Here is a 17,234-nt window from a genome sequence, read left to right on the forward strand (position 1 = left end):
CAGCACAGCAACATCCAGATTGAACCAGAAGATGTGGAAAACAGCGAATCTGAAGCTTGAGAAGTTATCGAAGCCCTGGGAAAAATGGGCTCGGTGGTGCCAGCTTGATGCCCAGTGACAGCTAATGACATCCCAAAAGCGCTCCTCTCGCCTGCTGGGAAGGCTCAGCGGGACATGTGCCTCTCCTCCCAGCAATCCCAGTTAGAAAAAGGGCTGCGAGGGGAATCTGTGCCTCTCCCACCTGTTTGCTCAGGGAAAATAGCCCAGCAGCTGTGCCTCCCACCTGGGGACGGTAGCTTCCCAAAATCCCTGGGAAGGGATGCTGGTCCCCTGTTTCTCCCTGCTGGATAGCCAGCGTGGGTGAGCGAAACCCTGGGCAGGCAGGCACTGTGCTGCCTGTTCCCAAGTCACCTTTAATCCTTCCCTTTCATGTTCGCTTTAATGAGGCTGAATCCACTCCCACTCCCCACTTAAAGCACCGAGTGCCGGCGAGTGGGAGCAAATTGCTGCCTCCCGGCATCTCCCAGTCTCCCACACGCAGCCCCTGTGCTAGGCCAAGGAGCGGGCAAACGTTCCTCCAACACGTCCGCAGGGTGAACAGAGCGGGTTTGATTGAAAGCTGGAATATTTGCCTAAACATCACCGTTCCTCCCACACCTCCTCCAAAGAGCCTGGGGCCAGGGCTGAGCCCCTTCCACCATAGCCCTAAGACATCTTGGCTGGCTGGCTCCGGCGGGGGAGCGCGCAGCTTTGCTGCTCTTAAATCTATGGGGCAGGGGCGTGTGGGGTCCAACCCCCACAGCTGCCCTGGCTCCCTCATCCCTATTTTAATTTCTCTAGTAAACAGCTCCAGCTGTGAGCTGTTTTCAGCATTATTTTTTTTTTATCGTAGCTGCCAGCGCTCCCCATCAGTCCCGGCTTTGCTCCGGTTGCGATCGGAGAGGTAACGTACCTCTTGCAGACTTTGTTGGGCAGCCCGTGGCTCTCGGCGGGGTAGAAGCCCTCGCGGCAGGCGGGGACGCAGCGCCAGTGGGGTGCGGGGGCCTCGGGGGCACAGGGTGCGCAGTCCTCCTCGCCCGGCCCTGCAGGGACAGGGCAGATGACATGGGTGGTTTTGGAGACGGGAGCCACATCGCACCAGTGTGGCCACAGCCCCACATGAGATGGGGGCCACCGGCTCGTCTCTGCCCTGCTCGTGCCCGGGAGTGAACGAGCTGCTGCTTGTTCCACCAGGGTCCTGCACGGCTGCTTGGCTCCCATCCCAAACAACTCAGCTCCCATCCCAAAAAACCAGCTCCCATTCCGAAAAAACCAGCCAGGACCCAGCGTCCTGCCCCTCTGCAGAGCCAAGAGTGAGCCACAGGGGCTCACTGGGGAACAGCACATCAAAATCCCCTCCGGGGCATCAGCCACCGCTCCCAAGCAGGCACCGGTTTGGTTTTCCCACCCTATGCGGAGTAACATGGGGAAAAAGAGATGCTAAACTGGGCTGCGGAGGAGCTGGAGGAGGGAAGGGCTCGGCAGAGGAGCTGAGAAAGCGGAGGGCCCCACGCTGACGCCAGCGTGCTGCGGCGGGACAGCAAACCGTGGTGATGGAGGTGGTATTATTAGAGGCCTTCCAAGCGCCGGGCTTGAGAAATGGTTATGCAGGAAAAGGAGACGAGAAAAGGCTTGAAAAATAATTGTGGTGAAGTACATTCACGCTGACTGGAATAAGAATTAGAAGGGAAGTAATTTTCTTAAGGGATTAAGAGCCTGTTCCCTTCCACGCTTGCCAACAAGATCAATAAATATTTTGGATTTAGTCTTAGGAAATTGCCCATGTATGATAGATGAGATTCACGCCACTGAACATGAATTGTCTAGAGATCATATTATCATCAGATCTATGATGATTTCGAGGGCAGACGCAAACATTAACAATGGAAAATAATTGGACTTTCAAGAAGCGAAAAAGGCAGGATTTAAAGGGAACGCCGAGCGACTTCGGGCAGCGGGAGGAAGCCAGCAGCGGCCGGCCTGGTCCCGCGGGGTGGCCGGGATAATGCACCTCGGCTGCCTGACATTTTTATACGCTGCAAAGCCATCTTCCATCACTCCAAGAGGATTTTACGGCCTCCCCCGCAACCTTATTAAACTAAAGCACCTGGCTTCAGAGGAATTGGGAAATAAAGAATGGCTCTAATAAAAATGTAAAAACTCCCTAAAAACCTTTCTAATATGAATATACTCCCAGCACCTCGCGGGATGTGCTGGAGACCTGGGATTGCTTCCCCGCCGGCACACTCTGCCGTGGCTCGGGGTGGGTACTGTGAGCATCAGCTCTTGACGCACGAGGGTTTTGGGGTTTTGCATGGGCATGTGGCAAAGGACGTACCTGTGCTGGCAGCGCAGGTCTCGCACCGTCGGGGCTCCCGGCTGAGGTACATGGCGGGCTGGCACTCTGGCACGCAGCTCTCTCCTGCCAGGCTGCCGGGAAAGCAGAGAGCATGTTTGCGCCCAAAACTACAGGCTCTGGGGACTCGACACGGCCCGTCCCCCCGTCCCCATCTCCACATCCCCCAGTGCCATACAGCAGGCTCAGCCCGCAGCGCAGGAGGTGTTGGAAAGGCAGCCAGCGCTTCAGGAGAAATTAAAGTCCTGCCTGGGCCAAAGGAACAGCTGCAGGTTCCTTAATTAAGTATCCAGGAGGAAATAAAATTATTTTTTCCTGTGGGCAGCCAGCCAGGCTCTCCCAAAGACCTTTTGCACCATGAGGCTCCCCGGAATTAAAGGAAATTGGTTCAGTGCCGCGGCTGGGCTGGTGCTGCTTCATCGTGGCCGGGATGATTTGAAGTCCCAGCTTAAAAGGATATTGGACAATATAAAGCAAGCGCCATGCGGATTATGTGTGACAAGTGCCTCCACTTCTGCTTTTCTGAGGGAGTAGATAATCTTTTGGCAGCGGCAATTTGCTTGTCTGAGAGAGCCCCGCTGCTACACTGTGACTCTGGCCTGCTTACAGCCCCTGAGCGAAGCAAAGCGCTACGGGATCGTGCTTCCATGTGAGCTTGGGGATGGAAAACAGCTTCTCCCCAGTGCCGATGCTGCTCGCCAGCACGGCTGGGCTCTGCATCCTGCAGGAGCCGTGGGACCAGCAGCAAGGGCACCCGGTGCTCCTCGCGGGGTCGGGGCTGCCCCGCCTGCACCCGCATTGCTGGAAAACCACTATCCTATACTAGCCCCGCTCAACAGGTACATCGGATAACATTTTCCTGCATGGATGAAGCTGAAGAAATGGTTTCTGCACTTGCAGGGAGCATCTTCAGCTTGCCTGGAGCAGCTCAGCCCAGTACCGGCTCTGCCAGGTGAGCAAAACCAAGTGCCCCATTCGGCTGGGATGGCTCTGACGGAGCCGCCTGAGACTCGGGAGGAAACATGGACTTTGCAACATGCGGTGTAAACATTTTCATTGCTTTTTTCCCGCCATTTGAGATGCTGCAATGCCGGGAGCTGCTGTGGTCACAGGTCACCAAATTTGGATGGGCACTTCTGAGCCCGCAGCACAGCACTTACCCGCCACCCTGGCAAGCGCTAGAGAAAAGGAAATTAAAATTAAATTGTGCTTTTCAGCTAAGAAAGGGACATGAAGCACCGCCTTTAAATTCCCAGCTCCACGCCACAGCTGTAGTACCATGGAAGCAGGATCTTCGGTCTTTAACTACGTTCTCTCTCTCATTTCCCATCGGTTTTCCCAAATTTAAACCACAGGTACCAATGCTGCAGGTATAAACTCCTCCTGTGCTGGTATCTTACCTGAATCCATCTTTGCATGCAGTACATTTGTCTGCTTCGCCAACACATTTTTTACAGCTTTGATGACATTTCAGACAGCGTTTCTGACCTTTCAAAAAACAAAGCGAGGCAGGGAGAATAAAATCTGGACAGTGATTTGCAAGCAGCAGTCAGAGCCGCAAAGCCCTGCTGCACCCCACTGCCAGGTCCCCGGGGCGGAGAGGCACGTCCCCCCCCCCCCCGATGGGTCCCTGCTATTGCAGATGACCTTATCTGTCATTGCTTGCTAAGAAGAAATATGCTTTGCAAGCAGCTAGGATCATTAATTACAGTCTTCTAATTAAGAGCTGAGTTGAGCACCTCTGCTTTGCACCACCCTCTGAACACCCAGAGGTTTTCCTCCTCCCTTCACTGTGCAAAGTGGGTTGAGGGGGGAAATTCAAAGCCAATACTCAAAAATCAAAATGTTTTCTCCACCCATAGCACTTAAAATAGAAGCAACCCCTGCATATTCTCATGCTACAGCTTGCGGGTGATAAACATCCTTACGTTCCTCGGCGTAAAACCCAGGCGGACATAGCACCACGCAGCTGCTCATCTCCTGGTGATGGTAGAGGCTCCGCTTGCACGCCGTGCACTGGGTCGGTCCCCTCCCCACGCAGCGCTCGCAGCCCTTGTAGCACCGGCGGCACCTCCGGGCACCTTTGTCGCCGAAAAACCCCGCAGGGCACGAGCTCACGCACATCCTGGGGAAGGAACCGCCCGTGCCCGGGCTTTGGTGCCAACAGCCGGCCACCTCCTGGCAGCCTGGCACCTCCCTCTGTCCCCTTGCCCGCAGCATTCGGGGCATCCCCCAGCCTTGGCGGTGATTTGGGCTTGTTTACATCTTATTCTTAAGATTTAGGGTGTCTTGAATGTCGTGGCTCTGTAATAAAGAGCCAGGGACTCTCTTGGCCAGCAACCCCGACTGTGCGTAAACTTGCCCTGTGCCAGCCCAAGAGATTGAGGAGTGGAAACCCCAATTCCAGAAGTGATTTGGCACCTCAGCTAGCTGTCCCTTGGGCGTGGGTGACCCCAGCCAGTGAAGCCAGTGCTTCTTCCCCAGCATGATTCCATGGCCAAGGTCCTCCAGGGCTCTCCAGCTCTGTGTCCCCCACCCCATCATACCCTAGTCCAGGGCAGGGATCCCCACGCTTCCTCCTCCCTCCATTTTCTCTCTCATACGCTTCTTTCTCTGTGCAAACATCTATCACCCGCGCTGCGGTGCGAGCCCTGGGGAAAGGCACTGCCACCACCCAGGGACCCCGTGGGGACACCCTGCCACCCCTCACCTGCCAGTTTTCACGCTGCCCAGGCTGTAGTGGATGCAGTTCAAGCACTGGTCGGCGTTGGGGCCGTCGCAGCCCTGGTCGCCGCACTCAGGGTGGCACGGACCTGGGGAGGGAGAGACCAGCTCAGCGGGGAGAAAGGCTGAGCATCCCCCAGACCCCACTGCCAGGATGCTCTGAGCACACCCTCCCTGGACCGACAGACGTGGGGAAGGGGCTGAGGACCCTCCGCCTATCTTATCCTATATCTATTATCTTACAGCTCTTATATATCTTATCCTACCTATCCTATGGTGCCGCATGGCTCCGGGTGCTTGCCTCTCCTCCAGCTCATGCTCCCCAGCATGCATCCCATCCAGCCACCCTCTGGCTGAACACCCTGGTGCAGGAGCAGCTTGGAAAGAGGGGCCAGACCCGCTCCTCGGGGACCAGCAGGGATGCCTGCCCGTGCCCATGCCGGGGGTGGGGGAAGGTGGACAGAGGAGCTTTTTTTACTCCTCAGACGGCTGCACCACCAATTTGTGGCGGGAGCACTGGGACGGGGCGTTTTACTACCTTCTAATTTCGCCATCCTGCTGCCCCGCGCTGGCCGCAGGCACCACTCCTCCCAGCCTGCCGCGGCCCCGGGCAGGATCAGGCCTCGTGGCTCCCCCAGTTTACCCCGGTTTGCATTTTCCCGGGTACTTTGGGGGGGACAACACGGCAGCTCGGCCGGTGCTTACCCGTGTACTCCTCCTCCTCCTCCGCCACCTCCACCTGGCCCTGCAAGAAGGCGGCTCTTGATGGCTCCATCTCCGATGCTGGCACCTCCAGCGTCCTCCCGCGGGAGTGGGGGCTGCCCAGCGCGGTGTAGGGGTGCTCGGCCGTCCCGTAGAAGAGGAGGCTCCACTCCTTCAGCTTCCCTGTGGGGCAGGCGCAACGTCACCCATCCCGCTCCCTGTCCCACTCCTCCCCGGGGAACCTGGCTTTGGGGAAAGCAGGAGGAGGATGGACCGGACCATCAGGGCTTCACCACTGGCACGGCAATGCAGAAGCAAACAACGAACACCCACAAATGTTCATGAGCCCCTGAGCTCCCAGCCTGCACGAATGCAGCCGTTTAAGGCACCTGCGAGGTATTTTTTCATTCTATAACTCGTTTGACAAACCACAGCATCACCATAACCTTCATGCCCAAAGTGCACAGAGAACCATTAACAGTAAAAGCTCCATAATGGAGGATTATTTCTGTCTGATAAAAGCCACCCGGCACACACCGGATTATTTCTTGCTGCTGTTGTTCCAGCCACCCGCCTATCCAACATGTCAGAGGTCTGAGCTCAGTGGCCCCCAAAACACCCTGGGGACCACCGGAGCCCGTGCTGCACCCAGGGGCTGGGGACCCCCACGGCCTTACACCCACGCCGGGGTCCTCCCCAACCCATGCCGCTTTGGGGAAGGGGTCCAAAAAACGCTGCTGCTTCTTTCCAGCACTGTTTTTCTTTCAATTCCCCATCAATATGAGCCACTTCACACCCGTGGCACGCTCGGCTTTAACTACTAATCCCTGCTTTTCAAGGAAGGGCTTAAAATTTCCAACACCCAAATCCCTTGGCTCTCCAAAAGGGCTGAGAGGACCCACCTGCTGCAAGCAAGCAGCGGTGGCCTGGAGCCTGTGAAGGGGTGAGCTCGGGAGGCATCAGCCGGTAAAGAGCTCAGCCGTGCGCCTCCGCCAAAAGAATTAAATTTGCTTTAAATTAAAAATGTCCTGCGCAAGGAAAGCCCAGGCTGCATGGGGCTGATGCTGGGGACGCAGCAGTGCCAGCAACAGGACACTCATAGTATTTAATTGGTATTAAATTAACCAGTTTAATTAGTTTAATTTAATGTCTTAAATTAACGTTTAATACCTGTTTCTGCCACAGGCTGGGAGCATTGTCCCTCTTTTTCCTCCCGCTTCGCCCTCTCTGCTTCAAACCTGATGCAGACCCTTTGAGGGGGTGACAACGCACTCGTTTTCATTTCATTTTGCAAAGCCAGGTAAAGCCGAGCCCTGACACCCGCGAGGGGCTCAGAAACACCCGCCGCAAACTGTAAATACAGGGGGAGAAGCAGCTCCGTGGGCGCTTCGCTGCTGCTCTCCGACTTCAAAAGATTTCAGGTGAAGGCAGCAAACAGAAACACTTTCTGCACAATGAACCCCCACGTGCGCCTCCTGCCAGAAAGTTGCGTGGGAGAGGTTTTTAATATACTCCTGGATTCCTATCAATGAGCGTGTGGATTTTAACACCCCCGCAACGCGCGCCAGCCCCAGGCAGGATGCTTCATGCCCCGCTGCCACCACCCGGCAAGGCAGCTGCCCCTTCCCGGCGGGGCCGGATCCCGCCAGCCCGGCTCCTTTGCCGGGAAGGGGTCAGGGAGCAGGCGGCCAAGCCGGGGAGGGGGGGAACGCAGCGGGGTTGGGGACACGCAGGGGGCCAGGCTGAGCCCAGCCACCCCCTGCCAGCGCGGCGGCAGCCCGGGGAGGATGTCCGTCCGTCCGTCCGCAGCCCGAGGGGCATCGTCCCCTTGCGCCGTTGCACAACCAGCCCACGAGCCAGATGTCCCAGCAGCGGAGCAAAACAAACAACAATTACAGCTCTCAGGTTTCCTCGTTTCGACTCATTACGGTTTAATTTTGGAAACCTGGTTCTCGGTTGCAGCAAGTTTGCTGCTGGGAGAAAACCTGCTCCCGGCTCAGCCAGACCAGCAGCCTCCTGAGCTCAGGGCTGAAGTTTTATTCCCATTTTTGAAAAATTTGGGCAACACAGTTTTGCTGAAGACCACAAAACTCGCAATAAAAGTTACAGCCAGGTGAAGCAGCCTGCAAAGAGCTTTGGGGGCAAGGGGGACAGGCTGGCGCTGGGGGACGTGGGTGCGGAGGGACCCTTACCTTGCACCGCGAGGTTGCGCACTTGGGATGGCGTGTCATGGATCTCCAGGGTCCACTCCCCTGCTGCCCGCTCCCCCCAGCAGTGGACGGTCATGAACTCCCAGCCCTTGAACCCCTCGTTGGAGTGGTCGAACACCCTGCAATGGTAATACCGTGCATCAAGAAGCGTGACTTTGAATGTCTTATTTAATCGGAAAAGGTGGATAGGTAATTAAGGACTTTAGAGATCCTTGCACGCACCCACCCTTGCATGGAGCCCTCCTGCAGCTGAGACCCGAGCATGCCTCCTGCCTTCCCGAAAAACCTGAGCAAACTTGCAGCAACCCCCTAAAGGAGGATGCTGCCCAGCCCAGACGCGTGCTCCGGCCGCTCTTACCTCCTGGCAAGGAGCTGTGACCTGGTCCCCGCCGGAGAGACGAGGCTGATCTGGAGGTCGCCCCGGCGCGGGTGCGAGATGCTGAGCCGCACCACGACGTGCTCCAGGTAGAGCACGTGCTGGTCGCGGTGCTCGGCGCAGGCGCTGCTGAGGGTGCTGGTGCGCAGCACGTGGTCCGCCCGGATGTACCTGCCGGGGACGGGCAGAGCATTGCGTCGGGGACGGCAGCGCTCCCTGGGTCCCAGCAGCCTGGACACCCAGCTCTATTTGAACCTGGTCTCCTACTGCTTCACGGCAAAAATTATCTCATCCTCCATCGCAATACAGTGTCCTAGCGCAGGAATTTGCTGAATTGCCTGATGGTAACGAGATGGGTTTGAACTGCCTCTAAGATCTATGCCTTATGGGCTGCAAGGGCGCTGCTTTATTATAATTATCAGCACAGCGTTCCTCTTTGGGTTGTAATTAGTGTCTGTATCAGATAAATAGTTTCATGAACACACTTGGCTCCAAATTCATTCCTGCTTTGCATACGCAAGTCTTTCCGAAGGGACTGCTTTTCTGATGAACAACTCAACTTGCTCTACAGCCAGGCAGTGGTAAACCAGGAACGTCCATTTGGTCAGAACCCTGATCCCACCTTTTAACCTAGCAGGGACAGACCTACCAAGGATGAGATGTGAACCTAAGCTGGTTTGAACCTGAAGCCAAAATTCAAAGAGACTCCAGGCACTGGAAATTTGGGAACCCTTGCAACAAAGCACCGTTTTTTGGTGTCTTCCATCAAGATGAGGTGTTTGGTGGAAGAGGGAGGAGAGCCCAACCCATCGCCACTCATGTAGGACCCAGTGGGTGAGTTGATTTTGGTCTCCCTAAGCCATTTCCAAAATGGCAAACAGCACTGTCAGCCCTCAAAAATTCCCTGCTTATCATCCACCTGGGAAGCAAAAGCATGGAAAGGGCAAAAATACATCACCCACCGTCAAAGCTGGTCCTGGAGAGCCCCCCGCAGGACCTGATCCGAGCCGAGCCATAGGCACAGACCCTGGGTGGGCACTTGTGGCTCAATAAACAGACCTCAGGGTGGATGGTGCGGGTCACTCTGACCGTAACATTCATGAACATCACCTCGCCTGCACAAGGGCTTGTCCCAGCCACTCCGACTCCTAATTTCCTTTTCCAAATGCCGGGACAGTGGTTGAGCCTTGGCATCACAAGAACCAGCTCCCCTAAAGCTCCTTCCAAGCGGCCGTGTGCCCCAGGAGAGACCCCCAGCCCATGACACTCACTTGGGCACCCTGTCCAGGCTTCCCACGCAGACGTGCTGGGGAGGAACTGCCTTCCACTTCTTGGCTTCCACCACAATAGCATCTGCATCCACCAGACCGAAGCCATATAGATGGCTAACTGGAAAGAGAGAAGACTCAGAAACCCACTGCCTTCCAAGCAGGGACCAGTAGCTCCTCCTCGGCTCTTGGCAGAGCATCCTCTGACCATCAGAGAAGGTGTGGAGCTGACCCCGTTGGGGTACGAGGTGCTCTGACATGCGGAGCTCATCACCCTGCCCGAGTTGCACCCCAACTCCATGTTGGCACCATAGAAAACCCATTGCTGGGAGCAGCCCAGAGACAGGAGCAGCCAACACTGCAGCTCAGGACAGCCTCCACCAAGCAAGGCTTCCAAGCTTCCACCAAGCGAGGCTTCCAAGCTTCCACCAAGCGAGGCTGCCAAGCCTCCATCAAGCAAGGCTTCCAGGCTTTCACCAAGCAAAGCTTCAAAGCCTCTGCCAAGCAAGACTGCCAAGCCTCCATCAAGCAAGCCTTCCAAGCATCTTGCCCCACAAATTACTGCCCTCTCCTCCCTCCACTCAACAGCCTGATGGTAGGAGCCCCCGAGCCAGCTGAAAGCAGCCATCCAGGGCGAACGCTTCCACGAGTGAAGCTCTGGGGACCTTTAATTTCCCTTGCATGGCCATTTTTGCCACGTCGCCTCTGCCCCCGCGGCCCCTCACCTTTATGCCCCGCGCCGTTGGTCTTCCAGTCGGCCGCTCGCAGGTGCACCGGCCGTGAGGTTTTGACCAGCAGATGCTGGACATCCCTCCAGGTGAGCAGGGGGCTGCAACAACACTTGGCTCATGGGATGGCTCTGCTGCCTCCAGTCTTCCCAGCAGCAGCAGGGACCCCCATTGGGTTAAAGAACCCCCAATAAACTCTTTCCTGCTCCAAAAGAGCATGAATCGATGATTTAAATGCTAACACCCTGCCTGGAGGTTGGCCATCACTTGGGGTGCCCCAGCAGAGGGGGTTGCCCCAGGGAGGGATGCCACGTGCCCACGGGCATTGCAGGATTTATTCCTGGCCAAGGGTATTTAGCTCTCGCGCTCCAGGGTATAACTGGAACAAATCAGGAAGGTTTTCCCTATTTTCTTGCAGGACGTCGGGAACGAAGCACATCCTGAGGCAGGGTACCAGGCTCAGCAGCTTGCTGATACACACTGCTGGGCAAACCTTCCCTTTATAAGAATAACTGCAAAAATGGCTAGAAAAAAATCTGGCCTGCTCATTTAACAGAAAAATGAAACCCAAAGTGTTTCCAAAACCCCTCCTAGGCAGGGTTTGCATGATATTTGTGTGTTCAGGGAGCTGGACACTAAGCGCTGTGTGCTTTTGAGCCCCCCACAAGACCCCAGCCTGGGGATACTGCCGAAGAATTTTCCACGCTTTTCTTACAGTCAGTTCTTCAGCATCTCAAGCTGGGATTTATATTGCTCTCGAGCAACATTTAAGAACAGAAATTCAATTTATTCCTTCTCGTCATAATGGAGTGCCTGAGCACCAAGCCCTGGTACTTAATGTTGCGTTTTATGCCTCAGCTAAACAATACAAAAATTATATCTAATACTCTTAATATATTTGTAATGAAAATGGCATCTCCGGAAACGTGCTCACCCGACCTGGGCGCTGGGATTAAACCGGAGGAGAGGGACTGGAGCCGACGTGCCGTGACCGCTGTCCCCGGACGCGAGCACAACGCTGCCCTGCGGCTTATTTGCAGCCTTGTTTTTATTTCCACTCAGTAAAAATAATAATAATAGTGAGAACCTCATGAGAAGATGCTCCATGGAGCAACACAGGGATGCCCAAGGGGTGAGCCTGGTCCCCTGCGGGGCTGCTCCTCGGCTGGGGGACCACCATGGGACCGGGATGGGACCGGGATGGGGACAAGAGGCAAAGAGCAGCTCTTTTGAACCAGGGAGCATGTCGCTGCTGGTCATGCCACGTGGGTTTTTGACATTATGCAAAAGGAGTCCTGTTCCCCCAGAAATGAAACACTAGCGGAAAACCATCACTTCTACGGACATTTTCCATTTTCCGTCATGTTTTCTGACATTTTTTTTCCAGGAAGTATTTATAAAACTCCTGTTGGAGACGGCTGTCAGCAGTTTCAGTGCACCAAATGAAAAGCCTGACTTATCTCACCAACCCCAACTTTTCAACAGATGCCAACAAGTGAAGAATTAGCTCAATAAAACACCTGCAGGAAGATTAGATGCAAAACAACAACACTGTATCAAACCTTGCCAAAAAGGAGCAATTTACAATAACTTTGCCCCATTTTGAGTTGCTCCAGAGGAAAAAAAAAACCCACCTTTTTTCTTTCTGGTTTTACTTGCCAGCTACTAAATTTGGAAACATCCCCCCACAAGCCGATGGTTACACTTACTTTGCCTCCAAAGCCAAGGCGATGATGCCCGCGACCATGGGGGCGGACACGGAGGTGCCAGTGTGGCCATCTGTGCAGCGGTGCCGGAGGTCCGTGGTGACCTGCGGAGAGAGGAGCTGCAGCCCCATGCTGCTGGAGATGCTCCCGGCGTGGGCGCTACCCCATCGAGCACCCCAGGTTTGCTACCCCAGGTTTGCTTAGGATGCTGCCAGCGCAGAGCTGAGCCTGCGGATACCCAAACCTGCCATGGCTCCCACACCATCAGGGTGCTCTGAGCCCCCAAAAATGGGCTGCAGTACATGTGGCGCATGAGAAAACACCCCTGCTTACATTTTCCTTTGCTCAAAGGTGCAAAAAATATGTGAAAGGGGGAAAAAAAGGCAATTTCGCTGTGGGTCAGCTGGAGGAAAAGCCGTGGATGGAGTGGTGTCAGCAGGGCAGGGCTGGTGTGGGTACGCACCCACGGGTGCATGTTGAGCTGTGCCATATTAAACACTTTCCTTAAAAGCTCCAGTTCCTGGTGTCAGGCAAGAATTTTCATATGCATGGGGAAAAAAAGAGGGAAAAAAGCCATTTCCAGCTTTTTTGTTTCAGGGCAGAGCACGATGCTTGGGTACCAAAAGCTCGGAGAGAGGAGGTGGGCAAAGAGATGCTCCATCAGTTACATTTTTAAAAGGCTCCTGGGTTTTGAGTTAATCTGGTAATTTCTGGAGGGGGGCACACACACGCCACCCAGTTTCTCCCCGAGGTGCCCCTGGAAGCTGCTTTTTTGCCCAGTGATGCTCCAGCAGCCCTGGGCTGGTGCTGGCCTCAGCCACGCAAATGCTCCTTAGTGCCATGAAAATGGCCCCAATGAGGCACTTGGATTCTGGAAATTAATCTTTTAGGGGCCAAACGAATCATTCTTGAATAAAAGGAAAAAAAAAGACTTGTAAAAAAACCACATTATTTGTCAAAAAACTAATTTGGGTGGAAAACTCCCTCCCAGCTCAGGTAAGGCACCGTGCCGGTGGGGGATGTTTTACCGCCCGAGGTTCGGATGATGCACGGGGACGTCGGTCGCGAAAGGCCTCGCTGTGATGAGACCACAGCAGCTGTTGGGACAGGGCAAATACAGCCTGGGGTGCAGGGAAAACCAGGCTGATCCACACGTGCACGTGCTTTCAGGCAATTCCCGGCTCTGAAAAGTCTCTGCTCCCCATTTGGGGCTGCCACATCCCTGCCAAACGCCTCCATCCTCCCTCTTTTTTCTCTCTCAGGCTAAAAATCCTCAAAATTCCCTTTTTTTGAAGCGAGGGACAGTGAGCAAGCACTTCGGGGGACAGGTAAATATTTGCATGGGTATTTTTGCAAACCTCCAGCCCTTTCACCCATTTACCAGGGAAAACGCCACATCCCTGAGCTCTTCCCAAGGACCAGAGCAATTTTGGCCCCACCATAAAAAACCACGAGCAAAACCCACCACAGGGCTAAGGGCAAAGCCCGGCTCTAACAACCGAGCCATCATCCAGCCCAGCCATGCAGAAAACATCCAGGGGATGCTGCCCCACTCGACGTCGGGGTAAAACTTACTATTTTCCGCTCGTAAAAAGCCCCGCTGCTGTAGGTGGTGGCGAGGGTGGAGGCACACTCCTCCAGGTACCAGGGCTTGTAGCCGTTCTCGGTGGTGCTGCTGATGGAGATGGTGTAGATGCTGTTGGTGTAGCCATCACAGGAGCAGTAATCGCCCTCTCTGCCGCCGTTCCCTGACGCCCAGACGAAAATGGACCCCAAGCCCCTGCGGCCCTGCGGGCAGAGAGGGGACAGGGGGGTGAGAGGAGACGTTTGATCGGGACGAGCAGCCGTCCCGGCACGGGGAGGAGGGAGCAGCCCTCCCCCGGCACTGGGATGCCGTCACTAAGCCTGATTTTTGGGTCAGGAGGTAGGGTTTGGTTAGGGGGGAAGGATGGGTCCCATCCTGCCCAGCGCTCAGCCCCCCGGATCAGCCCCTGCAAACGTGCCCCTCGGCTCGGCCAGCCCCAGTTTTGCAGGCAGCGACTCCCAGCGAGGATGGGAGAGCCGCCGGCGACAGGAATTTTGGCATCTTCCACGGGCTCTCACGGGGTAAAACATCTCGGGTGCTCAGAGCCCCTGGACCAGGCGGTAACGCCTGGCGTGGCACTTTCAGGGGGTGCAGGGATGGCCCCGCAGGAGGAACCAGCAGGAAACCCCCCAAACCCCACGTCTCCCTCACCCCGAGCCCGCAAAGCCCCTCGTGAACCCACCCAAACCACCAGAAACCTTACCCCAGCCTATCTTTTACGTTTCTTTTGGGTTTTTTTTTTTTAATCCCAGCCTTTTCTCCCCGCTGCCCGTCGCTTGGCAGGAACATTCAATGGAGCTGTCCCCACCGGGTACAGCTGCAGCAGCCCCCCGGGAATTGGGGGGGTGGGAGGGGTGCACCAGCCGCCCGGACCTCCCCGGAGCCGGGGGAAAATCCCGCCCGGCAGCGGCAGCTGCGGTGCCAAGTGCCAACTAGGGGCCCCTAACGAAGCCAACTGCACGGGGGCGAACCGCTCCATCCTCCATCCTCCGTCCTCCACCCGAACCGCTGCCAGGGCACCTGGGGTGCCCGCACCCCCAGCGATAACCCGGCCCCGTGGGGCTTCACAAACAGGGTGCCGCGGTCCCGAGGGAGGATTTTTGGTGACCCGAGGGGGTTTGGGGCAGGAAATGAAGTGGCTGGTTCGCTTCCCTGCCCCGTAAGGCAGGGCTCTCCGGGGAGGGCGGCACGCTGCCGGGCTTGGCAGGCGATGGAAGCACACGGCAGCGGCGGCGGAGCAGCCCCATCCTCCCCACGGCTACTCCTGCCACGGAGAGATTTTGGCACTAGCCTGGGCAGATCTGGTGTTTACCTCCCTCCCACTGCTCTGCGGCGGCTTCCTCCACAAAAAAAAAAAAAAAAAAAAAAAAAAATTAATAATAATAAAAAAGCAGCTTTGCTCCAGAGGAATTCACTGGGATTTATTGTGGGGTTTAAGTGCTGGGGGGAGAGGGATGGTTTATTACCTGTCTCGCCCTCCTCCTGGGGCAGAGGCTGTCTGAGCTGACCCTGCCTCTGGATGCACAGGCTAAGTCAGGCTCTTTCCTTACTTTATGAAAGTTTTCATTATCTGGGCTGCCTCCCAGCCAAACTGGGTGGATATTTCCCTAGCAAAGATTAATAGAGCTGTTTGGAGCTCTGCAAGAAAAAGTGCGATTGCAAAGGGAATTATTGCTCTGCCCCGCATCACGGAGAGCTTGACCCAGCTCACCAGCCCACCAAGCCTGCTGCTGGCATCTCCAGTCCCGCTTTCCAGGGTTTCCTGGATCTCCGAGGCGGCAGCATCCCAGCCCACGTGCTCGGCGCAGGCAGCAACCATCCAGCTCTCCAACACAAAAATCCACCCATCTCCAAGGACCAGCCCTTGCTGCATGCAACCCAGGCTTTCCTAAATCACTAATCGGAGGAACAAAACCAGGCACCGATTGCCGAAGGCACGTGGAGACGTAGCGATGATTTCGACTGGGATAAACAGACAGGGAGCCCAGACCTCCCTTGCATCCCGCACCCCGAGCATCGCAGCCGTGGGTGCCGAGAAAGGCCGCTCGGTCCGGGTCCAAACCCGCACCCCCGGGATGCCAGCAGGGCTGCACCACAGGAAAGCGGGTTTGGAGCCAGCACGGTTGCGTGAGGACATGAACAGGCACATAAACGACACTACAGCAATGCACATCTAACACCCGACAGCGTTTCCCTGCGGAGCCAGAGCTCACTGCGTATCGCAACTCCCTCGGACTGGAAAAAAACCACACTTTCCCTTTGCTCGCAAACAGGCAACTACCGAGATTTCCACAAACAGACCCCAAACACCCAACTTCTTTATTTGCCATCCTCCTAAGCCAACGCCATCCTGGCAAGGGCCTCCTGGCCGCTATAAAACCTGGATCCAGGCATCATTTAAAGCAGGGAATCCCCCCCTGGCCAAGGCTGGCGATGATCCGGCTCACCCCAGCAGTGCCTTGGTCGGATGCGGGATGCACAGCATCTCCCCGCTTCCGCAGCGCTGCTGGGGCTTGGGTGTTTGCCCAACGGCACTCCATGAGAGCCCAGGATTAAATATCCCCTCGTTAGCTCGGGAACTAATAAGGTGTGGCTGGAGGAGCGAGAAACAAGATGATAAATTACCCCAGCGCAGTCCTATTGCTAATAGATAAAGGTTATTTTAATGTTTCCATTAAAAACTCAATTTTAAGGATTTATAACTTGGTTACAGCTGTTTGCTTGGGCTAAAGGTGGCGGCTAACTATCCGCTTGCGGCTTTCCTCATTATTTAAGGAGAAGAAGTTGGCAATTAAGAGCTGTGCATGCGGGATAGTGGGTGCTGCAAACACGGGTGGCAGTGGGGGCACTGACGTCCCCTGGGAGACAGAAGCAAGCATCCCGAAACAGCAGGGCCGCGCCGGGCAAGTACCCTGCTGCCGCCCATTTGCTCCTGCATGGAAAAATAAGGTCTAAAAAGCAGCTTGTTCCCCCATATTTACACGGCGTGAACTCCCCAGCACTTCAACGGATTCCTCGGCAGGCTCACCGCCCCGGCAGGAAATCAAGTAAATAGTGGGAAAAACACTCCACCCTATTTTTAGATAACAGGCAGGCTGCATCGCCCCAGCCTGCAGCTGCCTTGGATCCCGGCACGCTGCAAGGAGAGGCAGCGGAGGCAGGAGGGGAGGCAGGGAGTGAAGTGGGGAGGTTTCAAAGCCCAGGTCAGGGCAGCCGGTGGCAAAACCCCAACCCCCAAGTCACCGAAGCACCCGGGCACTCCCGCTGCACAGCCCCGAGCCGCTCTGACGCTTACCCGCGGCACCCACCGAGCTGCCGAGAAAGGTCTTTTTCCCGGCGCTTTTAGCCAATATTGGGCATTTTTTAAAAGCGACCAAAAAGAGAGGGGGCGCGGGAAGGCCGGGGCATCCCCAGCGGGGATTGACAGCTGTCAATCATGCGTGATGCCAGCTGAGCCCCTCTCGCTGGAGGACTTCAGGGACAATAATCTGAATTTTTCCTTGTCCCCGCGGCCGGGTCCTGTGGCGGCACCCACGTCCG

General features: G+C 55.8%; 1 protein-coding gene across 1 annotated transcript in view; it reads right to left on the bottom strand.

The window, feature by feature from the left end:
- Positions 1–17,234, bottom strand: part of PCSK6 (proprotein convertase subtilisin/kexin type 6) — a 38,006-nt gene that overhangs the window by 2,313 nt on the left and 18,459 nt on the right. Inside the window, exons 8-19 of the mRNA XM_075506333.1 lie at positions 13,685–13,897; positions 12,113–12,213; positions 10,401–10,504; positions 9,679–9,796; positions 8,390–8,578; positions 8,014–8,150; positions 5,825–6,004; positions 5,106–5,208; positions 4,324–4,520; positions 3,796–3,883; positions 2,378–2,469; positions 953–1,082 (exon numbers count right to left, since the gene is read on the bottom strand). Coding sequence (XP_075362448.1) covers positions 953–1,082; positions 2,378–2,469; positions 3,796–3,883; positions 4,324–4,520; positions 5,106–5,208; positions 5,825–6,004; positions 8,014–8,150; positions 8,390–8,578; positions 9,679–9,796; positions 10,401–10,504; positions 12,113–12,213; positions 13,685–13,897 — 1,652 coding nt within the window. The remainder of the gene's footprint in view (positions 1–952; positions 1,083–2,377; positions 2,470–3,795; positions 3,884–4,323; positions 4,521–5,105; positions 5,209–5,824; positions 6,005–8,013; positions 8,151–8,389; positions 8,579–9,678; positions 9,797–10,400; positions 10,505–12,112; positions 12,214–13,684; positions 13,898–17,234) is intronic.

This window comes from Mycteria americana, chromosome 6 (genome assembly GCF_035582795.1).
Source record: "Mycteria americana isolate JAX WOST 10 ecotype Jacksonville Zoo and Gardens chromosome 6, USCA_MyAme_1.0, whole genome shotgun sequence".
Classification (NCBI taxonomy): Eukaryota; Metazoa; Chordata; class Aves; order Ciconiiformes; family Ciconiidae; genus Mycteria; species Mycteria americana.